The sequence below is a fragment of the Mustela nigripes genome, chromosome 9, assembly GCF_022355385.1.
Source record: "Mustela nigripes isolate SB6536 chromosome 9, MUSNIG.SB6536, whole genome shotgun sequence".
NCBI lineage: Eukaryota > Metazoa > Chordata > Mammalia > Carnivora > Mustelidae > Mustela > Mustela nigripes.
In genome coordinates this window covers 47,922,724-47,949,851 of record NC_081565.1, presented here as the reverse complement: position 1 = coordinate 47,949,851, position 27,128 = coordinate 47,922,724, and the positions used below count along the sequence as shown (strand labels likewise).

General features: G+C 40.4%; 1 protein-coding gene across 3 annotated transcripts in view; it reads left to right on the top strand.

Moving 5' to 3' along the window:
* The window catches only part of FOCAD (focadhesin), a 302,980-nt gene that overhangs the window by 57,564 nt on the left and 218,288 nt on the right, over positions 1–27,128 (top strand). For 2 of the 3 annotated variants that reach the window (XM_059411566.1, XM_059411567.1), the window contains 2 exons: positions 16,918–17,019; positions 24,733–24,937. In XM_059411566.1, the coding sequence (XP_059267549.1) occupies positions 16,918–17,019; positions 24,733–24,937 (307 nt within the window). Of the gene's footprint in view, positions 1–16,917; positions 17,020–24,732; positions 24,938–27,128 lie in introns of those variants that run through there. The other variant, XM_059411568.1, reaches the window with a different exon arrangement.

Sequence of the window (27,128 nt, the reverse complement as noted above, 5' to 3'; positions counted from 1 at the left end):
ATTTTTTTTTTTAAAGATTTTTTATTTATTTATTTGAGAGAGAGACAGAGAGAGCATGAACGAGGAGAAGGTCAGAGAGAGAAGCAGACTCCCCGTGGAGCTGGGAGCCCGATGTGGGACTCGATCCCGGGACTCCAGGATCATGACCTGAGCCGAAGGCAGTCGTCCAACCAACTGAGCCACCCAGTCGTCCCTATTGAGTACATTATTGAGAGTTGAAGCTGACTTTTTAATAAGGGAAGATTTTCATTTTATGTATTTTTTTTAACTTTGTTTGAATATCTTCAAACAAATTTTGGAAGAATGTAGTACAATGAATTAGTTAATTCATTGTTAACTTATTAGTTAATTCAAAAATTAATTTATTTTTGAATTGGGAAGCAAAATGAAAATTATTTTTTTGAAAATATCCTGGAGGGGCACCTGGGTGGCTCAGTGCGTTAAGCCTCTGCCTTCGGCTCAGGTCATGATCTCAGGGTCCTGGGATTGAGCCCCACATCTGGCCCTCTGCTCAGCAGGGAGCCTGCTTCCCCACCCCGCTGCCTGCCTCTCTGCCTACTTGTGATCTCTCTGTCTCTCTCTGTTAAATAAAATAAAATATTTTATAAATCAATAAAATATTAAAAAAAAGAAAAGTAAAGAAAATACCCTGGAGACTCAGGGTATGTGGAGTAAACTTTTCCAAAATTATAAATATGCTTTTCTTTCCTTTTTTCCCTTACATATTGTGGTGCTCTGTGACATAACAAGGTTTTCATTTCAGCTTTCTCTCTCATCCATTGCCTTAACCAGAACTGAACCTAAGAAAAAGATCATGGAAATATTTGTGTGAGTGTGTGTGTGTGTGTGTGTGTCTGTGTGTGTGTTTTAAGAATTTCAAACTCTTGGGCCAGAGTTCCAGGATAGAGGATAAATCCAGGGTCGTCTGGGTGGCTAAGTCGATTAAATGTCCGACTCTTGGTGTTGGCTCAGGTCATGATCTCAGGGCCCTGAGATGGAGCTCCCCTTGGAGTTCAGCTGAGCATGGAGTTTACTTAAGATTCTCTCCCCGCACTCTGCCCCTCCCTTTGCTTTTGTTCACTCTCTCTCTCTAAAAATAAATAAATAAAATCTTCAAAAAAAGAGAGGGAAAAGAATTCACTGTATTGTTTAGTGGGAGTTATTTATTTTAAAATAGGAACACCGTTGAGGTTTTAAATTTTATATGTTTTATTGAGATATAATTCACATACCACAGGACTGAGCCATTCAAAGTATACAACTCAGTGGGGTTTTCTTTTTTGTATATTCACAGAATTATGCAACCATTGCCATAATCAATTTTAGGACACTTTCACATCACCCCAGATTCCTTGCCCCTTCCAGTCACTCCCTATTTCCGTCCTCCCAGTGGGGTATTTTTAATTCAATGGTTCCAAACATTGGCCACTTATTAGAACCACCTGGGTGTGCTTAAAAACAAACATCAGAATGATCAAATGCCCCAGATCAACTGGATCAGAGTCTCTGCCCTAAGGCCTGGGCTTTTGTAGTTCTTAAAAAGATCACAAGTGATTCTGATTCAGTGAGTGCAAGATGGTATGTCTGCTGCTCTAACGTGCATGCTAATGGCGGGGGACCTCGTTGAATGGCCGACTCTCTTTCTTTAGGGCTAAGGTGGGCCCAGGATTCTCGTGCAACAAGCTCCCAGGTGATGCTGACCCTTCCTTCCCCCACTACATTATGGGTATTGGAGCTCTGCCTCAGCGTTGACGGTACCCGGGAGCCTGGTAGGAGAGTGGGGTCTCAAGCTCCAGCTCAGACTACCTGTGTCGGCACCCGAGTTCCTTTTAGATTTTGCAGGTAATTCACAGGCACCTTAACGTTTAAGAAGCTCTGGTTTAGATGTCGGTAAAGCGAGATTTTCTGCCAACTGAAGGGTTAGAGGTACCCTCCCTTTCCCAGTGATTGTTCTTACCCTGTGTGAGGACCAGGCCTTCAGTCGGCTGTCACGTTGCACCTGTTTTCCTGGTTTATAATTCATTTTCTCTGCTAGTTCTTTAGAAGACAGTGGGTACAAAGTGTGGAGAGGGAACCCAGTTTGAGGAGCTGAAAATCATACTGGATACATAAATTGTGTCTTTAGAGTGGCGGCACACCGAGAGGTCCAGAATCAATCACCTGAGTTGGCATAATCCGGTAATGTTTATGGAGAGCCCTTATGTGAATGGCTGTTTGGCACTATAAATCAGGAGAGTGTAATTGAGTGTGTAAGAGCCTTAAGTTCCTCCAAGAGGGGGATCATGGATGCCGGGGACAGAGGAGAGGTGAGCCTGAAGAGCAGACCCCCCTCAAGAGAGCTGTGATTACCTGAGTCAGGCATGAAATTGTCATGCTGTTTCGAACCTTCTTTGCGGCGTGTTGGTTGGCAGTACCCTCCAGCTTTGGAGAAGCAACTGAGGAGCTGTGTGTGAAAGCATAAAAGGATTGTGAGAAGCCCAGAACTCCACAGAGAGGCGTTTTCTGATTATGCTAGAAGGTAAATTTCCAATGGAAATAGTAGGACAAATAATTGCAAACTTTTGGGGAATGAAACTCCCCTGTGTTTTTTATGGTACTAAGGACCTGGTTTGCATACAATTTTGGAGTTTGCGCATTTTCCACTTCTTTTTGGCCTGATAGCTAATTAATTTGAATTGTAGTACAATAGAATATGTAGTTATTTTAAATGGATTGTTGCTGAATTTGCTTACGTTATGCCAGTGTGGAAGGGAAGGGAGGGTGCTGTGAGGACCGGAAATGAGAGCCTGAGCCCGTGGCTTCCTCTGGTTCCTGTGAATTTCATGGAAGGAGCTCTAGAGAGGGTATTCTCTTTGTTGAGCCTAGAGCTCAGCGGTTCTCAAACGTTCTGTGCCAAAGAAGCGCCTAGGGAGCTTGTTAACAGTACAGATCTTATTCAGTGGGCTTTGCACCAGACTTAGGAATCAGCATGTTTACCCAGCTGCTCAGTGATCTGGATATAGGTCAGTTGTGGTTCACAATTGAGAAATATTGCTTGGGGCTGTGGGAGCTTAAAGGTACCACATATAAGCCGTAAGGAGCCCCTCGGGGATACACTAGGGGGGATATTGAGGGGCTTAATCCTGTCTCCTTGCCTCTGTTCCCTGTTGCGGGGTGGGGGTGGGGCAAAAAGCCCGTTTCCCACTAAGCACCAAGACACCGAGTTCATCAAACCATGTCTGCCACGGACAATAGAGAGGTCAAGATCAGAACCAAAGAGTATTTTTAAAGGAAAAATAGCCTAGGGAGGGCAAGCCAAGTACAAATGCAAGAGACCATGTAAGAGATTTAAACTTCATCACTCTGTTCAAGGAAATAATTCTGTGGCCCCTGCAAGTGATTATTCTGCATGGTCATATGGTGGATGCTTGTTTGAGGCAGGAAAGGAAGAGAGCCCTCCACAGCTCTCTTAAAAAAGAAACACTGGTTTTCAGTGTTTACCGTGCATCAGGAGCTCATGCTGAGAGTTTATGATGTGTATGTCTGGAACATGACCGGAAACCTGCATTTTTAACGAAATTGAGATGCACAGGTGGTCAACTGACTGTGCTTTGAGATACGTTAGACTAGAGTGTGTATGGCTGATAAAGTTCATATTGCTCAGCTGTACCCTTCTTTAGTTTTGTGACTTAAGATTAAATGGGGATGTTTATTTTATTTTTTTAAAAGATTTTATTTATTTATTTGACACAGAGAGTAAGAGCAGTAGTAGCCGGCAGAGGGCCTCTCTGCGGCTTCAACTCTGATGATTTTTAGGTTGGGGTTAGCTGGAGGAACACCACAGCACATTTATACTTAGCATATGCCATGTGTGAAACTCTAGGTGCACAAGTCTTGACTGTGGCTTCACAGTAGGACCTTTGAGGGGTTTTATTTTATTTTTTTTTTATTTTATTTTTTATTTTTTATTTATTTTATTTTTTTTTTTTATAAGATTTTATTTATTTATTTGACACAGAGAGATCACAAGTAGGGAGAGAGGCAGGCAGAGAGAGAGAGGAGGAAGCAGGCTCCCTGCTGAGCAGAGAGCCCGATGCGGGACTCGATCCCAGGACCCTGAGATCATGACCTGAGCCGAAGGCAGCGGCTTAACCCACTGAGCCACCCAGGCACCCTTTGAGGGGTTTTATTTTATTATTATTATCTTTTTAAGATTTTATTTATTTGAGAGAGAACACAAGCCGGGTGGGGTTGCTGGGGTGGGGGGAGGGGAAGGGCAGAAAGAGAAGCAGACTTCCGCTAATCAGGAACCCCCGTAGTGGTTCGATCCCAGGACTCTGGGATCATGATGCCAGCCGAAGGCAGCTGCCCAAGGGCTGAACCACCCAGGTGCCTTGAGGGGCTTTTAAATGTACAGATGCCTGGGCTTTTCCTAGAAGGACTAGAGGGTTTGCCTGAAGCATTGGTGGTTATTCAAAGCTTCGTAGGTGGTTTCCAGTCTGCTGGTAGGAGGGAGAACTGCTGGCCAGTGGTTGAAATGAGACAATAGGGGTTCATTGTTGCTAGACCTTCAGATCTTTCAGTATTAATAACATTTTATATGAAATCTCCTGACCACTGAATGCTGGAAAACAATTCAGATTTTTAAAAATACAGGGTAGGCAGACAAAACACATCTGTTCACAGGAGGCAATCCAAAGGGCACCAGCTTTGTGACCTGTTTTAGGCATTTAATCGTTTTCAAAATCTTAGAAGCTCTTTTCTACCTGTGAACAATTTTTATAATAATTGCCTTTTTTAAAGGTTTATTTATTTATTTTTGTAATCTGTACACCCAATGTGGGGCTTGAACTCACGACCCCAAGATCAAGAGTTGCATGCTCTACTGACTGAGCCAGCCGGTGCCCCTCCCTCTAGCCTGCCTTTTAAAGACTGCTGCTAATGTATCCACTAGTTTAGGCTTACCTTTCTTCTCCCCCTTTTGTTTGGTCTGGATTTTCTGTTGGTCAGCTTGAACTCCATTTTTCTTCCTCCTTTTCTTTCTTTCTATTTCTTTTTTGTTAAAGATTTTATTTATTAGAGAGAGAGAGAGAGCACGTGCGTGACACGGGGGAGGGTCAGAGGGAGAAGCATACTTCCTGCAGAGCAGGGAACCCCATGTGGGACTTGATCCCAGGACCCCGGGATCCTGAACTGAGCCAAAGGCAGATGCTTAACCAACTGAGCCACCCAGGAGCCTGAACTCCATTTTCCTGTAACACGGTTATATTTAAGGTACTTAAACATTCTCAGATATTGGGGTACCTGGGTGGCTCAGTGGATTAAAACCTCTGCCTTTGGTTCAGGTCATGATCCCAGGGTCATGGGAGCCTGCTTCCTCCACTCTCTCTCTGCTTGCTTCTCTGTGATCTCCGTCTGTCAAATAAATAAATAAAATCTTTAAAAAAAAAAAAAAACAAACTCATTCTCGAATATTGACCATAGAGAAAGCACAGCAGAGAATGGATCTGCAGCAAGGATTTCAGTTTTGAGAAAGAATAACTAAACTGAGTTTTTACAATTCATGGAGGCTCATTTTCTTAGTTGCTTTGTAATATGCCGTCCCCCCAATTTTATCATGTGCTTTTCTGCCTTTCGTTTTTCCTCTGCATATTCATATTACGGCAATCTTTTCAAGATCTCTCTTCCTTTTGCTGAAGTGAGGAAAGAGCTGTGAATTCATGAGCAGTGACTGCTTGTTCCGGAATGCGTGCACCATTCCGATGTGCCAGACGGTGGCTGACATGTACACATAGCAAATGTTACGAATCTTATTTGTGGAAAGGTTTGGTCTGATCAACATCAAGCTGTACTTTCTGAAATGAGGGAATATTAAATGCTTTTGGCAGATGGTGTGCTCTGAATGGGTGGAGAGGCCAAGGGTAATGGAGGGTTATACCCTGAACGGATTAGTGAGGCACACTCTAGCCCTTCAGTTTAGTTAGATAGTTCATTTTTTTTTTTTAAAGATTTTTTTTTTTTTTTAATTTATTTGACAGAGAGAGAGATCACAAGTAGGCAGAGGTGAGTGGGGGGAAACAGGCTCCCCGCTGAGTAGAGAGCCCGATATAGGGCTTGATCCCAGGACCCTGGGATCACAACCTGAACCGAAGGCAGAGGTTTTAACCCACTGAGCCACCCAGACGCCCCCATTTTTTTTTTTTTTAAAGATTTTATTTATCCTTTGACAGGAGAGAGAGAGAGAGGACAAGCAGGAGGAGCAGCAGGCAGAGAGAGAGGGAGAAGCAGGCTCCCCACTGAGCAGGGAGCCCGATGTGGGGCTCTATCCCAGTTCCCCGGGATCATGACCCGAGCTGAAGGCAGACACCTACCCAACTGAGCCACCCAGGTGCCTCTGGAGAGTTAACTTTAAGAACGTAAAAATGTGTGTCCTGAAAGCTGAAGTACTTTGTAATTCATACTGATCTTTTTCACTCAGTTCTTAAGGCAAACACATTCATCCCTCAGTCCATAACAAAGAAAAGTGAGAGTCCTCAGGGAAGGACTGAGACGCAGTGGGCTAAGACCAGTTTGTAGCTGAGGACATCAAAATGTAGTCTTGGTTTTAATTTTGATAACTAGCTTTTTCTCAGCAAGAAACTCCTTCTGCGTTTTCTCTTCTACCCATTTTGAAGAATGAGATGGAGGCAGCTGTGGGAAGAGCACAGGAAGGGTGTTGCGGATCTGGGTGGAGGTAGGTGCCTCCGTGCTGTCTGCTGTTGTGAGCGAGAGCTGGTGTAGGGGAGGCCCAGTGGCTGGAGACTGAGCTCACGGGAGGGAGAGGCCAAGATGGAGGCCAGGAGAGGGGGTGTGGCCTAGGATACACAAGATCACATCAAAGACTTGGGGTTTTAGTTAAAGAGTAGTGGGAAGTTTTGAAGGTCTGTCTTTTTAACTTCTTTAGAAATAATTTCAAAGTTCTAGAAAGATTGTGCAAATAGTACAAAAGACTCCCATATACCATTTACCGTGATTCATGAGTTTAATACTTTGCTACATTTGCCTTATCATTCTGTCTATTCTGTATAATTCTTAAAAAACATTGGTGAGTATATTATATGTCTTTAACAGTGTATTTTCTAAGAACAAGGGTATTCTCATATAATCAGAGAATAGTTATCATACCGAAAAAATTTAACATCTATATAGCAATCTATAGTCCATATTCCAGTTTTGTCATAGTATCCTTTTATACATTTTACCTTTTTATTTTTAGTGTGTAAGATCTAATTTAGGATCACATGTTGTGATCTTTTAGTTGTCCTATCTTTTTAGTCTTTTAAATTTTGGAATAATCTCTTCCTTTCTTTTTCATGACATTGACATTTTAGAAATCTATAAAAGTGATGCTGTGTCCATCTCTGAACATCTCTGAATATCTGGAGGCACTGATGTTCATCTCCTCCCTAACTGGTGGTTTTAATTAAAAAAATATTATTATTATTATTTTTAAAAAATAAACTCTACGCCCATTTTGGGGCTTGAACTCATGGCCCCAGAATCAAGAGTCACATGCTCTACTGACTGAGCCAGCCAGGTATCCTTCAGTGGTGACTTTAGTTTTGGTTACCCGTCCGAGTGATGTATGGTTTCTCTCCTGTAGAGTTAATCATTTTTCTCTTGTAACTAATATGCAATCTGTGGAGAAGACTCTTGGAACCATGCAAATATACTGTTCCTCATTACGCCCCCAACCTCTCAACTGATTTTCACTGTGATACCTTCAAAATGGTGATTTCAGGGCACCTGGGTGGCTCAGTGAGTTGGGCCGCTGCCTTTGGCTCGGGTCATGATCCCAGTGTCCTGGGATTGATTCCCGCATCGGGCTCTCTGCTTGTGATCTCTCTCTTTGTCAAATAAATAAATAAAATAAAAAAAATGGTGATTTCAATGGAGAGGTGGAAATGCTAGGAATCCCCGGAAATGCACTGGTTGTATAGATTCTGATTTAGAAAGCTTGGGTGTCATCCACTGTGCGTACCTAGAATCTCTATATTTTTTAAAAAGTCTCCAGGGATTCAGATGTGGAAATAGGTTTAAGAATCATTGGATGAAAGGCTAAAATAACCAAACAACATCATGGTATTTCATAGTGATTAGAAAAAGATACAACTCTCTTGCCTCCCACATCTGCATTTTTAAGAATGAGTGTAATTGTGGCACCTGGGTGGCTCAGTCGGTTCAGAGTCTGCCTTCAGCTTGGGTCATGATTCTGGGGTTCTGGGATCGAGTCCCACATTGGGCTCCTTGTTTGAGGGGAGTCTGCTTCTCCCATTCCCTCTGCTACTCCCCATGCTTGTCGTTTCCCCCCCCCCCCCAAATAAATACAATCTTAAAAAAGAAATGGGTGCAATCAACCAGGTGTATTGAGATAATAAATGAGATTCTGATTTGAACTTTCTTCTTTTGTAAGGGAAATTCAGGTTAGTTTGTTTCTGTTGGTGGTGTACTTCACAGGATACACATGAATTTTTTTCTAAAATCAAGAATAGGGTAACTAAATTTATGATAGTATGTGGCTGAATTAAATTTGAAAATTTTTTAATGTTTGTTTTATTTAAGTAATCTCTATACCCTATGTGGAGTTCGAACTCATGAGCCCCAAATCAGGCATCTAATCTGCCCACTAACTGAGGCAGTCAGGCACTCCTGAAATACTTTTTAATGCATTTTTTTGAGATATAATTTATACACCATAAAATTCATCTTTTTAAACCATACGGTTTCATATTATATCCACTAAGTTGTCTAACAATGATCACTATCTAAATCCAGCCCATGTTCATCCCCCCCTAAAAGAAGCTTCATTAACTGTCATTCCCTAGTATTCCTTACACCCAGTCCCTGGAAAACACTACTTTTTTGTATCTGTGGATTTGTCTCTTCTGGACATTTTATATAAATGAAATCCCTACGATATGTGGCCTTTTATGCCTTTCTTTTTCCACCTAGCATAATATTTTCAAGGTTCATCTATATTGAATAGCTGAATATTATTCCATTGCATGGATATACCACATTTTATTTATTCTGTAGTCTTTTTGTATGCTTACCAAGTCAAGTGAATTTTTAGTGTTTTTGCCTTTTACGTTTATTTTAGGAGGTAGGCTATTCTTCGTAAGTTATGGATATGAACTCCTTAGTCTTTAAGAGTAATTAATGTTACATGCAAGTTATGAATTACTAAATTCTACTGCAATGAATATTACACTATGTGTTAACTAGAATTTAAATAAAAACTTGAAACAAAAAAATTTTTTTAAAGAGTAGTGTTTGTTTTTCATTTCTATGCAGGTTTCTATATTACATTACATTTACTTTTCTTTCTTTTTATTTTAACATTTACTTTTTCTTAATGAGGTTGCTTGGAATCCTGTAATTCTTTAAAAACTTGACCGTCTGGAGCTTTTTTTTTTTCTTTTTTGGGTCAAAGTGAACATTTTGCTTTTGGGGGAGCTGATTATTTCAGTAAGTGAATATATTATCTAAAGGGATTCCCCTGAGATGTAGCTGTTTGGTTTTATTTAGCATAAAATAAGCATGACACCATTATTAAATCATCTGTACTACAAAGTCTAGCTGCCATAAGGGATTGGAACCAGTAGAATACATTAATATATTTAATTTTGCTGAAGTTACAAAAAACTTCAGTACTTGCTGAACTACCATTTTGGGGTATGTCATATATAACCTTTTTTTGGCGGGGGGGGGAGATCGTGTTTTGTAGGTTTTTTTGAAAGCAAGAGTTTAACAAGCCTGAATTGCAGTAATCACCTTACCTATACTTTAATTCTCTGGTATTTACTGTTTTTTGGAGGGGGGGGTATAGGCAAGAACCTTTGAGAATCTCATAAAAGTTTTGATCCTTCCTTAGAAAATATACCCACACACACACCTACATACATGTCCTTAAAATTTTGCGTATCATTTCGGACGTCTTGTGAATTCTTGCTTTAATGATAAAGGGACATCTCTATAGAAAAATCATGAAAATGAATATAAGTTAAGAAGGGATTATCAGCATTAGATCTGACTCTGAGAAAGCCCAGCAGAGTTAATGATAAGAAAGAAGCCAGGGCAGTAAGAGGGGAAGCATAGCCATTACTTTCCAAGGGCCATCTGGCTCTTTGCAGTTTAATGCTTTCTGTTGAACTGCATGTTTTGCTTCTGTTTTCATTTCCTCTTTTCTCTCCTTTTTCCCACCCAGGGAAGTCTTTGTTCAGAGTTTATGGTTCTAATCACCTGGGGTTTGCACTTGGGATTTATAATCACACCTAAAGAATAAGCTACACATATTGTATGGTCTTCCAGTTAAGCGACTGCCCCTAGAAAGTGCTTTTAAGTTCTTCTAAAGGTGAGATGTTTAATTTAAAAATTGCTGTGGTACTTTGGTGATCGTTGTCTTTAAGGGCATAAAATGTCCTTCTGGCCTTCTCAGCCTATTTATCTTGTCTCTATTTTTTAAATTTAATTCAACTTTATTTTTATACATAAATATATATATTTATATATATAAATATATAAAAAAATATATATATATATATTTTACACTCATGGCTGCTAACTTAATAATAGAAGTTTTGAAACCCTAAGTATTTGTTTGTTTCCCCACAGTCATTACCTTCTACCTAGAATAATTTTAAACTTTTGACGTTGGCACACACCTTTGTTGTTAAAACCCTGCCTCTCAAAATAGGGATCCTGCAAAAGGTTCAGTATGAGGGCAGAATCAATTGTAATATGAACTATGTTTTTGAAGAAATCTCACACTTTCCCCCTCTGCCTTATGGACCCAAAGAAAATAGATTTGTCAAAATTCATCCACATGTCCACATTAAAATACTTTTTGCTCCAGAAGTTTTCTTTTCCTGGTAGCTTATGTGGAAAGGAAAAATACAGGTGTCTTAAAAATGCGACAGGATAATTCCCAATTATTGTGTAATTTTTCTTTTTTAGTCCACATTCATTGTGGAATCTTAAATTCTTGTTAGGCTTTTTTTTTTTTTTTTTTTATAATTTTAAAATCTGTGGGACTTTTTTTTTTTTTTAATCCCTTTTTGGCTTCTAACCAGCACTTTCAAATCAAAATTCAGAGCAGGTAGAGAAATGCTTTTAAAATGCATATTTGATGTAGTAAGTGCTATGCTATGCTTCTGAAAGGGCCCGGGTCACAGCTGCATACATGAAAATGCATGGTGACTGTAGGCATTGTTTCCTCACACAGAAAAGGCAATCTGTGTCTATCGCTGAATTTATGATGTAAATCAAATCCTCCCGTTCCTGTATTCAGCGACAGAGCAGAAAGGTTGAGGTGACCTAAAGGTTACAAATAACTTTTGCTTTTTGATTTGCCTACCGCAAGATGACTTTTTTTTTTACTCCCTCTTTTCTATTAAGATTGATGTATTTATACTTGGAAAGGTGAATCTAGTTACATACCTTATTCTGTCATTGCCTCGGTGCTAGTCTAGCGGAACCGCGCGTTTATCATTCCTTCCTGCCCCGACTCAGTTCTGTTAGGATGCCTGTACCGCGCTGTGTTGTTGACAATATTATTAAAGGGTGGGGAGGACTCGAGTATTAGGTACCAACTCTGCGAGCTTCCTCTGTGCGTTTTATCCCTGAACAATGTGGACTTAGAAACCGCGTACTAGAGGCACTGTGAGACGTTGGTTTTTCACGATCCAGGCAAAGAGTTTGAAAAGGTGCTTTGGGGAGAGCCTGTGTGTGTGTGTTACATTTATTGTAGTTGTGCCTCAGCAGCAAGAGGGAAACTTAACAAGAGTAAGACAGATCCAGCTTTCAGACAGCTTCTCCTCTGGTTTAAGAAACAGACCTACCTGCCAGAGAATCAGGACAGTACCATGTTGATGGAGTATTCCGTGTGCTCAGTACAATGGAAATGCGTTACTTACAAAGGCATTTAAGACATTTATAAATCATGAAATGGGAAGGTGCCAAAGAACGGAGGACAAATCGGTTCCTCCATGGCAGAAACAAAAACCACACGGTGAGGGAGAGAGCAGAGGCACTTGAGGCCAATGAAGGGTGACCAGATAGCCTGGTTTGTATTGATTTTAACCTTTAGAAACAGTGGTCTTCTCTTTTAAGAGGAAGGGAGAATCTATTGGAAGTCTCAGGAGTTGGGAAATTCCGACTTAAAAATTTGTGCTCCTTCTGGGGGTTAAGCATCTGCCTTCAGTTCAGGTCATGATCCCTGGGTCCTGGGATCCATTCCCTCATCGGGCTTCCTGCTCAGTGGGGAATCTACTTCTCCTATCCCTCTGTGTGCATGCTCTTTCTCTCTCTCTCAAGCAAATAAATAGCATCTTAAAAAATTAAAAATAAAAGTAGACTCCTTTGTGAGGTTTAGATTTTATTGAACATTGGCCTTAGAGCCACCTAAACTTGGCCTAGAATTACTAACAGTTGAGAGTCTTCTGTATTGCTTTCTGCCTTTCCAGGGTTTGGCCCTACCTCTAGTCTGGAGCAGTATGAAGGTAAGGGCTTTAATGGGTCCCTTGGGTTGTATATCTTTAGAACTGGAACGTTCTTAGTCTGATGTCTTCATTTTACAGATGAAGAACTTTGCCCAAGAGAGGTTAATTCTCTTGCCTGAGATCACGTGGTTTGTTGCAGAACCTCAATGTCAATCTGGAACTCCTGACCCTCTCAGTTCCTTACTTTCCCTTCACTATTTTCCCTCTACCTCTCTACTGGCAGTTTTTCCTGAGATAGGATTGTGGCAGCCTAACAGTAAGTGATTCCACTGATGCTAGGTAGGCACTGCTTCTATAAATAATAATGATGACTGTGTCCCACTATTACGTTTGTTACTCACAACTTGCATAGCTTATTGTCTGCCATTATTAATTTTACAAGTGATCAGGTTGATTGTATGGTCAACCCATCTATCATTTTGAATAAAGTATTATAGTCAACTTTTTAAATAACTTGAGTAGCAGTTATAACTGCTTAACCTTAAAATTTCACTTAATTGAAGTGAAATTTTGCTTGATGTTCTTTCGTACACATTCTTTTTTTGATCAGCAGTGCTTCTAATGAAGAGCAGAGGTGACTTATTTAAACTATGGACCCTTCCATTTACCTTGACCTTTCTCAGTTGGATATACTTGAATGAAGTGGAGTGGCAGTGAATGAGAAGGAGCAGTGAATGAGAAGGAGAAGGAAAAGAGAAATCTTGAATAATCCATAAATTTAATAATCCCCACATGCATCAAGAATGAATTACACTTACCCTTATGACGTCTTAAATGTTCCAATGATAATATTTTAAATGGGAAAATAACTATTTTCTATCATACCCAAATTAGTAGGTATATTATTGAATATTGTTTATTTTGGAACATGATTCTGTATTTTGCAAAGGAATAATTTTCCATTAGTTTTCCCTTTAAAATTCTGGAGTTTCTGCTGTATTGTGTTAGCCTTGTGCACCTAATGTTAATATTTGAGGACTATATTTCCATAAGAAACTTACAATTTTGAGTATGATCGATTGCTTTGGTTCATTGCAAAGAAGGGTGAAGGTGGAATCAAGTCTTCTTTTTTTTTTTTTAAATAGCTCTGGGATGGTACCATGGTTTAATCAGTTTTGTGCCTCTCCTAAGTGCTTGTCATTTTACAGTAATGCAGTGGTTCTTAACCAGGGGGCAGTTTTCCCCCCAGGGACATTTGGTAATGTCTGGAGACATTTTCGACTGTCATAACTACATTGAATGCTATTAACATCTTGTGGGTAGAGGGCAAGAATGCCGCTAAATATCCTTCAGTGCACTGGACAACCCCCGAAAGAGTTCTCTGACCCCAAATAGTGGTAGTGCGAAGATTGAGAAAACTTCATGCATGGCAGTTGTACCATAAAGTATATTGAATTAGAAAATGCATTCATTCTGTTAAGCTTTCTATATTTGTATTCACATACCAATTTGATGATTCACATGGGAGAATTTAGCTCTTTGCTTCATTATGCTCAAAGTAGTAAAACAAAATCTTGCCAATTAAAATTGATTTTAGGTTAGTTGTATTCAATTGAAATAGTATAATATTATCCAATGTTAATTGCTAGTAAGATTCAGTGTTCTTATTTTGGACTTCCCTTCTGCCTCAAGAGAGTTTCTTGGAATCAGTATTTTGTATTATTCTCTGCAGTATTTGTACTTGGATCTGATGTAATCAATTTTTTGGAAAAATTAGTCTAAATCAGTAATTCATCTGGATAATCCCTATTCTCCTATATTCTACTTTGTCTTGTCTTTAATGTTTATGCCTGAGATACTAAATAGACTTTCTTGAATCCAGTGTTTAGCAAAACAGGTCTTCAGCTTCATGCAACAAAGCTAGAGTGGTTCCCACAATCCCAGTGAAGTAGAAGTGAAATTATATTGGGTGTATGTGCAGCATTTCTGATCCTACTTTAAAATTACTCCCGCAGGGGTGCCAGGGTGGCACATTTGGTTAAGCGACTGCCTTTGGCTCAGGTCATGATCCTGGAGTACCGCATCAGGTTCCCAGCTCCATGGGGAGTCTGCTTCTCCCTTTGACCTTCTCTTCTCTCATGCTCTCTCTCTCTCAAATAAATAAATAAATAAATAAAACCTTTAAAAAAAAAAAAAGATTACTCCCTCTGGGACACCTGGGTGCTCAGGTGGTTTAGCTCAGGTCATCATCCCAGGGTCCTGGGATCAAGTTCTGTATTGGGCTTCTTGCTCATTGGGGAGCCTGCTTCTCCCTCTGCTTGCCACTCTCCCTGCTTTTTCTTTTTCTTTTATTTTTTTTTTTAATTTTTTTTTTTTTTAAAGATTTTATTTATTTATTTGACAGACAGAGATCACAAGTAGGCAGAGAGGCCGGCAGAAAGAGAGAGAGGAGGAAGCAGGCTCTCCGCGGAGCGGACAGCCCGATGCGGGGCTCGATCCCAGGACCTTGGGATCATGACCTGAGCCGAAGGCAGAGGCTTTAACCCACTGAGCCACCCAGGCGCCCCTCCCTGCTTTTTCTCTTTCTCCCTCTCTCTCTGACAAATAAATAAAATCTTGAAAAAAAAAAATTGCTACCTCTTATTTCTGTTGACCCGATTTAATTTGGACAAAAGTTTTTAAACTGTAGATAGAAAACAAAACAAAACAACCCACCAAAACAGTAGATACTTGAGGTTTTTTTGCAGGGAGGTGGGTGGTGAGGAGCGAGTTGGAGGAAGGAATGACTTACAAGGGAAGAGTATTGGAAAGCATGTAAGTGCTTTATGATCACACACAGTGTGTGATAATACATAATGATGTGATAACTTGTTGGGTTTTCTTCTTAAATAGTCATAAATGCCACCATTAAGTGGAGGATTAACGGATGGGCCTATGGGATGTTACTTTTTCAGTGTGGTGCTTGGCAGGAGCCAAACCTATACCGAAAATGATAGCAGGTGCTGTTCTTTTCTTTTTCTTTGTGTTTCCTGGAACATGACCTACTGAAGTCTCAACCTTTGAAGTCTGACTGATGTGACATTCCTGGGAGACTGTCAGGATCTGTAACATTTGTTTGTTAATATCTGTGGCAACTAGAGTAGAAGCAATTCTAGGTAGGTTTCAGTGCCAAAGAGTTTGGAACTTGGAAATAGGATTTTGATAGGATTTTTGAGTGTTGGCAGAAATCGTTGGAGTGATCCCTTAGCAATGGCAGTCATCAGATCAGTCAGAAATAGCCTGTGCTGTGACAAACAGGAGGGTGGCAGGAAGTGACGTTCGTGCCTGGTAGGTCAGGTGAGGTTGAGGAGCGTGGGAGGAGGTGGTGGTGTAATACCCGGGAACTGTGGAGTCTTGTCAGAGCCGTGCCTCCCGTGAAAGTTTCCATGTGAAGGATGGGCTATGCTTTTCTGTTTAAGAGAGAGCCAGACATCCGACAACTTCCTGACTCTTCACCTCCCTCTTCTGTTTTTTTTTTTTCCTTGTAGTGGTTCTCAGCCCTGGCAACACGTTAGAATTGCTGGAAGAGTTTTTAAAAATGACTAATGACTAAAAATGACTAATAATCCCAGGATCCTGGGATCATAACAAACTGAGTCATGCAGGTACCCCCTCTTTAGGTATCTTAATGGATGTAGCCCAAATAAAAATTCTCATTCTTGTTCAATAGAAATTTTAAGAATTTTCAGTTTGGAGAGTTTATTTTGAGATGGGAGAAATGTTTTCTTTTTTTTTTTTTTTTTAAAGATTTTATTTATTTATTTGACAGACAGAGATCACAAGTAGGCAGAGAGGCAGGCAGAGAGAGAGAGAGAGAGAGGGAAGCAGGCTTCCTGCAGAGCAGGGAGCCCGATGCGGGGCTCGATCCCAGGACCCTGAGATCATGACCCGAGCCGAAGGCAGCAGCCCAAACCACTGAGCCACCCAGGCGCCCCGAGAAATGTTTTCTTTTTCCTTAAATATGCGGGGGAATGGAGCCACACACTCAGAAGAACAGGGTAAGTAGGAACTGGGAGGGAGAGAGTGCTTATAAGTTGAGGCAATGTTAAAAGAAATAGAACCTTCCAGACTTGGAAAGAGAGGAAGAGGAGGTGGCCCAAGCCTTCCAGGAATGGAGAAACCAAGGAGATGGATAGGACCGAGCTCCTGGATTCAAGAGCTTGACCAAAGTCCGAGGGTTACTGGGTGGCCGACTTTGTGCTCTAATTTGGATCCCTGAGACTCAAAGTTGATTCTTTTTTCTGCAAAATAGGTAGAGGAAAGGAATGTTAGTTCTAATCACCCAACTCTGCAACAAATGGTAGTTTTGCATCCTGGAAAAAGGTTTCTAGATGGCATTGGCTCTTGTTGCTGTATTTCGATATTGAGAATTTGCAATCTGGAAATCACAGCTTCCTATGTAACTTTTTGTGCTTTTCAGAAATCATCCTCAGCCTTTGATCACTATGCTTGAACACAGACCTGATTGCTGGCCGGTACTTTTGCAGCAGCTGACGTCATTTTTCCAGCAATGCCCTGAAAGGTAATGTAGAATAAAATAAATGAGGGATATGGAATGGCATATGCTTATTTTAGAGCTTTTTTTTTTTTTTTTTTAAAGCTGCTTTGACTATGTTTTCTCTTGAAGAAAAGAAGTGTTTTAGAATAGGAGATAGTTGTGTTTTTTAATAGTAAAAGGCAAAAAAACCCAAACAAAACCCACCAACAAACAAAAAATCCCTCAAAAGCCCTACCAGATCTAATGGATGGTTGAAATATTGAATATGAGAAAAGCTATTATTAAAGAAGTTAAGGCTTCCCTGCTTAGTTGGGAGTCTGCTTCTCCCTTTCCCCCTCCTCCCTGCTCATGCCCTTCTCAAATAAATAAATAAAATCTTAAAAAAAACACACAAAACATTAAGCATTGGTTACTTAGGAAAGTTGACTGGAAATATTTGGTAAGCTACTACACAATACATAGGAAAGATAGCTTCTTCCCTCAGAAATTGATTAGTGAGTGATCTCTATACTGGAAATCTTCCAATTGGAATCAAGTAATACTGCGATACATGGGCTTAGTTCAGCTTCACCAGGGTGTTCTGATGGTCCTCAAAACTAACCCCCCTTCTTCCATTTGTACTGCCATGATGCTGGTTCATATCCTCATCTCTTTCTGTGGCTTTTGCCACCTGTGCCTCCAGTCCTGTCCTGCTCAGAGCGATTCTCTTAACATCCATCAGGGTGTTATATCAAGAGAGTAGATCTTGGGACGTCTGGGTGGGTCAGTCCCTTGAGCATCTGCCTTCAGCTCAGGTCCATGATCTCAGGGTCCTAGGAATGAGCTCTGCATCGGGCTCCCTGCTCAGCGGGGAGTCTACTTCTCCCACTATCTGTACCTCTTTGTGTACGTGCACTCTCTCTCTCAGAGATTTTATTTATTCGTTTGACATAGACACAGCGAGAGAGGGAACACAAGCAGGGGGAGTGGGAGAGGGAAAAGCAGGCCTCCTGCTGAGCAGGGATCCTGATATGGGGCTCAATCTCGGGAAGGACCTTGGGATCATGACCTGAGTCAAAGGCAGATGCTTAACGACTGAGCCACCCAGGCACCCCTCAGATAAATAAATCTTAAAAAAAAAAAAAAAAAAAAAGATGAGAGTAAATCTTATTGTATCACTTCCTTGCTTAAGTTAACACAGTTGTGGTTTTCAAACTGCACTTGCATAATGTGGGCTGAGGATGGGGACTGCCCTTTACCTTGTTAGCTCTTTCTATAGACCCTGCATGTTGATAGCTTATGGCAGCCTTCTACTGGCAAACAATAGTGTGGCTTCTGAAATAGTTGGAAAATCCCTGGACTAGATGGTAAAATCGAGTTTGTTATGCTAGTCTCTCTTCAGAGTTTCAATCTATTTCCCCAGTTTTCTCTTGACTTACTGGTTTATGGATGGTGTATTCAGTGGTACTTGGACTTGCTTTTGATTCCACATAGAGAGCCATGCTGTTCCCTTTCCTCCGTGTCTTTGCTTATCAGTACCTACCTTACTCTTGAATTTTACCCCAATTATCAGTACCTACCTTACTCTTGTATTTACTCTTTCCTGACTCATTTCTTTCTTTTAAATCTCTCTGCTCAGAAGTCCTTGCTTACCAAGCTTAATGAGGCATCTGTTTTATGTGGTCTCATAGTAACTTCAGCTGTGATTTGTAACATTATTGTACTTATAATTCTTCTCTGGGAAAACTTTGTGAGGTCAGGGACTGTGCCTCATTAGTCTTTGTATTAATAAAGCCTGGCCCATTTCTAGTTGCTCTATAAATATTGAACTTATGTACATGAGGTGCATTGTAGAGGGCTTTATAATATATAGTATCACTGCATACTTAGTACCATCATGCAAGGTCATGAAAGGACACCATTGTCCCAGGTAATCCAATGCCCGAGTTACATTCACCACACTAGCGCCATTCATTCATATTTTCTTGCCCTTGAAGGTCTTACCATGTCCTATCCATACAGTTTCTTAGAAAACCATTTCTGAGTCCATAATTTCAGTGTTAGATGGGATTTCTAGGCACGGTATACTGCCACAGGAAGTTTTAAGGGACATAGGGAACCTTGGATCATCTGCCAATGAGAAAAATCAGTGTGACATTTGGATGATAGCTCAACAGAAACATCACTAACTCTATTCCCTCACCTAGATTGCATTTTCATTGGTAAGATATTAACGTTTCCTAAATAAGTTTTTGTTCATCTTTATCAGAAAGTAAAAATAACAAACTTACACATTTTTAATTTTAATTTTTAATTTTTAAATTTTATTTGACAGAGGGAGACCCAGGGAGAGAGGGAACACAACAGGGGGAGTGGGAGAGGGAGAAGCAGCTTCCTGATGATCAGGGAGCCTGATATGGGGCTTGATCCCAGGACCCTGAGATCATGACCTGAGCTGAAGGCAGACACTTAACAACTGAGTCATCCAGGCACACCCCCCAGGCACACCCCCCAAACTTATACTTTTTTTAAAGAAGATTTCTTGCTCTTGTTAAATAGATTAGGATTTTTTATAAAAGATGCTGCTGCTGTTGTGCCAAATTTATTATTAAGCTTTTTTTTTTTTTTTTTTTTTAAGATTTTATTTATTTATTTGTAGGCAGAGAGAGGGAAGAGGAAACAGGCTCCCTGCCAATCAGAGAGCCCGATGCGGGTCTCGATCCCAGGACTCTGGGATCATGACCCGAGCTGAAGACAGAGGCTTTAACCCACTGAGCCACCCAGATGCCCCAAGCTTGTTTTTAGGGTAACCCTCAAGAATATCTTTCTTTTGCAACTCTTGAGTTAGCCATCGTGTAATTAATTACCTTTTGGTTATCTTCATTTCAAAAGAGTATTATATTGGGATTTGGATGTAGTTATTATAATGAAATATGTCCAGATATTCATAAAGTAAAAAAGATTATTAATTGACTTTGGTTTTTCACTGATAAGCTTCTGTTGACTCTTTTCATTCAAGTTCTCTCATGTTAGATTATGCTATCAAGAGCCTTTTGGAAGTTCTTTTTCTTTTCTTTCTTTCTTTTTTTTTTTTTGACAGACAGAGATCACAAGTAGGCAGAGAGGCAGATAGGCAGAGAGAGAGGGGGAGCCTAATGAGGGGCTCGATCCCAGGACCCTGGGATCATGACCTGAGTTGAAGGCAGAGGCTTTAACCCACTGAGCCACCCAGGCGCCCCATCAGAATTAAATTAAATTAATTAATTTAAATTAATTAATTAATTAATTAATTAATCAATTAATTAATTTAAATTAATTAATTAATTTAATTTAATTTAATTAAATTTATTTGCTAAGAATAATTTCAGTTGCCTCGTGTCCACTTTTACACTATGGGGGTTACTCTTTGCAGAATGAAATTGACATTTCTGGTTGCATTTTTCAGCAGACCAACCATTAGTTTCCTGAGATTTAATTTTAGAGCAAGTTAGCTTAGGAACTTAGTAAGTTTAGTAGTTTGGAAGGTAATGAAGGAAGGTTGGTGATTTAATTTGCTGAGAATATAAACAGTGATTCACAACTAGGGGAAGAAGGAAAAATGTTGTGAAGAGAGCTTGTATTCTGGTTCTTCCTGTGTTAGGAATTGTTGATTAGCTGGGTTCATTTTTAATATGTAGATGTCCTGACATGACAGTGTATCTTCATGCTAGATTTTTATGAGCATTATTTTCTAATTAAATTCTGCATTCATTTATAGAAGGCCTGCGATGTTAAGACCTGAGAATTGCGTTAATGGTCAATGACGTCATTGTCTCTAGGCCTGGTACTTCCAAGTTTATCTGGTCTCACGTATAATTTCTCAGATGAAGGAATGAAGGAGAGCAACATCAAATGACTCTGGGTCACAGGATTAATTAGTGGTTGAGATGGGCCCAAAGCCTCAGTTTCCTGACTTTCATTCCAAGTTTTCCCCTACCACTTCTCCCTCTGTTAACATAAAGAGACACGTGGGTGTAGATAGATGCGCACACAGTTAATTACATTTGTAAACATTCTTAATCACTTTGGGATTTCAAGTTGTCTGTTTTATTATATTTCTTTTCTCCTTCAAACCTTTCAATTTCATACCCCACTGAAATGACAGTCATCAGATACCGCCTAGGAAATACAAAACCTAAAATCAGGACAGATTAAGCCAAAGAGATTTTTTTTTTAAATTTTGTTTATTTATTTGACAGAGATTACAAGTAGGCAGAGAGGCAGTCAGAGAGAGGAGGAAGCAGGGTCCCTGCTGAGCAGAGAGCCCGATGTGGGACTCGATCCCAGGACCCTGGGATCATGACCTGAGCCGAAGGCAGAGGCTTTAACCTACTGAGCCACCCAGGCGCCCCAAGCCAAAGAGATTTTAATTTAAAAAAATTTTTTTTAATTTGGTCATTTATTTATTTATTTATTTATTTATAAAAAGATTTTATTTATTTGACAGAGATCACAAGTAAGCAGAGAGGCCGGCAGGTGGGGTGGGGGTGGGGGCGGGAAGCAGGCTCCTCGCTGAGCAGAGAGCCCGGTGTGGGGCTCCATCCCAGGACCCTGAGATCATGACCTGAGCGGAAGGCAGAAGCTTAACCCACTGAGCCACCCAAGCAACCCCTAGTCATTTATTTATTTTAAAGATTTTATTTATTCATTTGATAGGGAGATAGAGCACAAGCAGGGAGAGTGGCAGGCAGAGGGAGAGGGAGAAGCAGGCTCCCCACTGAGCAGGGAGCCCGAAACGGGGTGTGATCCTAGGACCCCCCCGGGATCCTGCTGTGAGCTGAAGGCAGATGCTTAACTGACTGAGCCATCCAGGCGCCAAGCCAAGGAGATTTTTAAACATTATATTGTCCTAACGAAGTTCAGCATTATGTCCGTGATGTCAAACAATAATAGCCTCTTGGAAATACGTTTCTTTCTTTCTTTTTTTTGTTTTTAAAGATTTTATTTATTTATTTGACAGAGAGAGATCACAGTAGGCAGAGAGGCAGGCAGAGAGAGGGGAAGGGAAGGAAGCAGGCCCCTGCTGAGCAGAGAGCCCGATGCGGGACTCGATCCCAGGACCCTGAGATCATGACCTGAGCCGAAGGCAGCGGCTTAACCCACTGAGCCACCCAGGCGCCCGGAAATACGTTTCTTTACATGAATCCTGCAGTTTGCCTTTAGCATCTCAAAGTAGGAGAAAACTGATAAGCTGTTTGTGGGTGTTATTGACACCTGGATAGTGTTTATTCTTTGGGGAAGGTGTTATTAGAGATGCAGAAACAATGTTTCTTAAATCTTTCTTCTGGAAACATCTTTGTATTCTAACCTAGACATATGTTGTCTGCTTGCTTAATCTATGAAGATCTTTTTAGTTTCCTAAAATGGATGGTTTGATAAAAGGCGTGTTTTAGTAAGAATTATGAACTCAGAAATCCTCAGAAGTTTTTTTATAGATTGTGTAAATATTTGTCTCTTGAGGAAAAAATCCCTCCAGCTTGTGAGCACCATCAGGTTGAGTATTTTTTCTGTTTCTTGCTTTGTTTCTAGCACATAGAAGGGTGAATGGGATACTGGAGGTACTCAGTAAATTTTGCCAAGAGAATAAATGAATAAGTAAATCTTACCAGTTTGGTAACTTGAAAATATGCTAATGGTGTTTTGAAATCCCATTGCTGTTTAATGTATAGTTTTATAAAATTATGTGTCAAGATAATTTAAATAGCATTTCTTCCATGAAGTATTGAAGTATTGTACTCTCTTTCTTTTAGAAGTTTTCACTTTATGTCCTCTAGTCCAAGAAGAGAGCTAATTGCCACTGTTAGATTGTGCACCTCTTTTTTTTGTGTGTGAGGGAGACAGAAAATCCCAAGTAGGCTCTGTGCTTGGGCTTGATCCCATGACCCTGAGATCATGACCTGAGCCCACACCAAGACATTTAACTGACTGAGCCACCCAGGTGCCCCTAGGCTGTATGCCTCTTAAGGATAGATAATGCTAGGCACCTGGGTGGCTCAGTCGGTTAAACGCCTGCCTTCAGCTCAAATCCAGATCCCAGGGTCCTGTGATGGAGTTCCACATCAGGCTCCATGCTGCTTGGAAAGTCTGCTTCCTCCTCCGACTCTCTCTGTGTCTCTTATGAATAAATAAATAAAATCTTAAAAAAAAAAGATAATGCCTATTCACCTTTATAGCTTATCTAATAATTCCCTATGTATAATAAATATGAAACAGTAAAATAAAATTATGATCTGCATGCTAATTGTAGTACTACTCTATGATGTAGTATAACTGAATCGATTAATTTAGTAATTGAATATCTCTTGGGAGGCCTACTATGTCATTATTGGTGATCCAGCAGTAAACAGAAATCCATGCTATCATTTGGCTTATAGTATGGCCCAAGATAGAGAGAGGTATTTAGTAAATAATGACAATATATTCATTGTCCTGTGGAAACCCATAATGGGGCTCTGCTTTCACTAGGTTAAGGGAAGGCCCTCAGGGAGTCATTTTATTTTATTTTTTTAAAGATTTTATTCATTTATTTGACAGACAGAGATCACAAGTAGGCAGAAGCTGGCAGAGAGAGGAGGAAGCAGGCTCCTTGCCGAGCAGAGAGCCCCATGTGGGGCTCTATCCCAGGGCCCTGGGATCATGACCTGAGCCAAAGGCAGAGGTTTTAACCCACTGAGCCACCCAGGCGCCCCAAGGGAGTCATTTTAAAGGCAAGAACTGGAAGGTGAGAGGAATTAGAAGAGGCAGGAACAGGAAAGGAAAAAAAGAGGAGAATGTTCTAAGTAGAGGGAACAGCAGGTGGGAAGAACATTCAGAGAACCTGAGTGAACATCTGAAAGACATTTAGTGTAGCTCAGTGGAGAGCAAAGGGGAGTGAGCAATGAGGCTGAAAAGACAAGCAGAGGCTCGATTATGGAGGGTTTGTGACTTGAGCTAAATACTTTATCTTAAGGGGGCATGCTCTTTTAAGCTGGTTAATGACCTGATCAAATGTATATACCTCAAGGGTAATTCTAGCTAAATTTTAGTGACTTCGGATGAGTTATTGAGGTATATTGAAATCTAAATAGATATGAAAGATATGTAAAGCCTTCCTCCTTTGAGTGGGAAGAACTTAAGAGGAAGGACTTGGCAAATGACCTTTCTCCTCTTTCATTGCTGCAACTGTGCAATGGGATGGTTTTATTTCATAGGGTTGTGGTGAGGACATGGATTGAAAGGCATGAAGTGCAATAGCTTGGACACCCCATGTGTTGACCATTTGACAAGTAAATGTTAATGGTTCATGTAGTCTTCTTGGGATGCCCGTATAGTTTCGTTTTCCATAGAACTGCACCTGTGGAGTTTTTCCAAAAATGCGTGTCAATGTCCTATCCCTGGAGCGTGCATCCTGACTTCTGCAATTCCAAAAAGGCTCTAGGGTCATTTTCATGTCCACCAAAGCCTGGTCCTTCAGATGCAGATGATATTTTAGTATGCGAGTAAACATTCTTGTAGTCCTGGGCATCAGGCTTCTGGGCTCCTGGTGTTGTCATATTCCCCAGGGTGCAAAGACCTGGGAGGCATGGATCCCAGTAAGTCATGTTGGAATTGAAGAATCACAAAAACAAGTTACATTCCGTGGTATCCTAGTGTGTCATGAACTATAAGTTGATGTTTGACAATTACTGCTTGGTACCCTGTTGAACTTGGTGACTGGCTTATGCATGAAATGATTTGCAGGTCAGAAGTTTCGTGTATCCAAATAATGGCACCATTTCTATGGTATCTCTATTGCGAACCATCCCAGTTACAAGAATATGCTAAACTGCGCCTAATGCTGCTGAAAGTCTTACTTCAACCCCGGGTTCCTGGTGACCCAGAGCAACCATCAGTCTTGGAACAACAGATACTTCAGCTGTGTTGTGACATGGTTCCGTGTTTGCAGGTAAGGCCCCTCGTCCTCCTCCACTGATGTAACAGCAGCCTTAATCAGTGTTGGTTGTTCCCATCATGCATAGAGTAGAACGCATGATTTACAAACTTGGATACAAGCCTGGTTCTAGAAATGCTCGCAGACTTTTGGAGATGAGGAAGGAACCAAATATAGATTTAACATTTACACATATCCTGTTATAACTAAGTTCATAGACCTGTAAATCAATATAATTTATTTTAGGATTAGTAAGAAATAAAAGGTTTCTGTTGTTCAGGAAAGACTTTGCAGGGTAAAGAATTTTGAGTTGAGTTCCTCTTTATGCTAGACACAAGAGTTACAAAAAAAAAAAAAAAACTCTCTACAAATTAGCAAAAGGTGTGCTTCTGGGCAGATATAGCCCTGGAAATGCAGGGCATGACCAGCTGAGCGCTGGCTAGAGTCCAGGTTCCACATATCTCCTGACAACGTACTCGGTGACCCTGCGGTCTCCTGCATGTGAGAAGCCCACAGTCTAGGAAGGGAGTTAAGACAAGTATGTAAATTCTCATAATTCGAAGTATGGATGGATCAAAGATGTTGAACAGGCATGGAGAAAATGCTGGGGATGTTCGAGGGAGAAATAATTTTGAACTAATGTCTCTATAATTGCAGATTAAAAAAAAATGCCACTTACCACTGGGTTATGATGTCAGTGTAAGGATTAAGTTATCAGGCTGTCCCTCTCATCGTCGAGTTTTCCCGTTTGCCTAGAATCTGAGTGCCACGCTGCTTAGCTGATGGTGGGAATCTGTGAGGATTTTTCAGAGTGATCACTTGAGGTCACAGATGACCTGTTTTAAGTTTGTGTTAGCAAAGAGTGACTGGACTGAATCTTTCCTTTGTGACTCATAAATGGGTTTTCCTGTAATCAAGGCAGAGAAAAGTTAATTAAAATGAATTCTCCTGTGGCTTTTCCAAAGCTTTTGTTTTGTGTGGGCAGTAAAGCACTGTGTAGCAGAACAACTTGGACTGGGGTACACCTCTTCCAGCTCGTGCTTACATCGCCCAGTTCTGTGCTCTCTGCTGGATGTTTGCCTTCATCCCCATGAATCTGGATCTGTGAGCTCTGAGAGGTATTTGGGGGAATATCATTCCCCCAATTATAATTGAGCTAGGCGAAGAAAAAAAAGGAGGTAGGTACATCATTTGGAACTAATGGAACTAGCAACATAAATACGTTTAATCACTTAACAAATTGGCTTTATTAGAGTATGAAGAATCTGAGTGTTTAGTAGGAACGTAATCCATTTTCCCACTGATTACAGGTATTTCTTAAACTCTCCGAGATAACCATCCCATGACTAAATTTTTAGGGATAAGAAGTGTGCTGTTTTGCAAGGCAGCCTTTTTGTTTAGTTCTTCTAATTGACCTGCATTTTCCTTTTACCCATTAGTTTCTGTTCCTTATAGAACGAAACAAAATAGGCTTTAAAAAAACCCACCTACATCCTGTTTTGTGTTGTTTATTTCTTTCCCTTCTCTTTCTTCCTTTCCATCCTTTCCTCCTTTCTTTCCTTCATCACTTTTTCGTACTAGGGTTTCCAGACTTTACTCTGTTGCCAGGAGTTCTCTAGTTTATCCGTGCTCAGAACGTGTCACGATGAAATGTTCTTTTTAGAGCTGAATACACCCCTGTATTTGTGGTCTGACCCATACTGTGCACATGAATAGACTCTCATCAATTAAAAAAATGTTATTTTAGAAATAACCCTGCTGCCGTGTTGACCCATGATGAAACGATGGTTCATGAAATTTCTAGTTTCTTTTCACGCCAGTTGCTCTTCCATTTAGTATTCGTATTTGTTTGTCTTTAATTTACCTGCCTTAAACTTCACTGTTGACTATCCTTAATAGTTCCTTCTTTTTAATTGTGACTCTTGTCATGGCACATGTAATCCATTGCACGTAATCTATTGCTACATCAAGACAGAACATTACAAGTACTGCTAAAAGTATTGGTAAAGATTGCAGAGCCTTTAATGCTAGCTTGCTGAGGTTGTCCAAAATTTTTTTTATTATGGAAAATTTCAAGTATGCACAAAAAATACATTCAAGGAAATATATTGTCCAGTAAACATGAGGCTTTGTCTTGGTGTCAATCCCTTTTCTTGGTGGCCTTTGCCTTTGCCATTGTAGGTTTTTAAAAGAGTAAAATAATTTA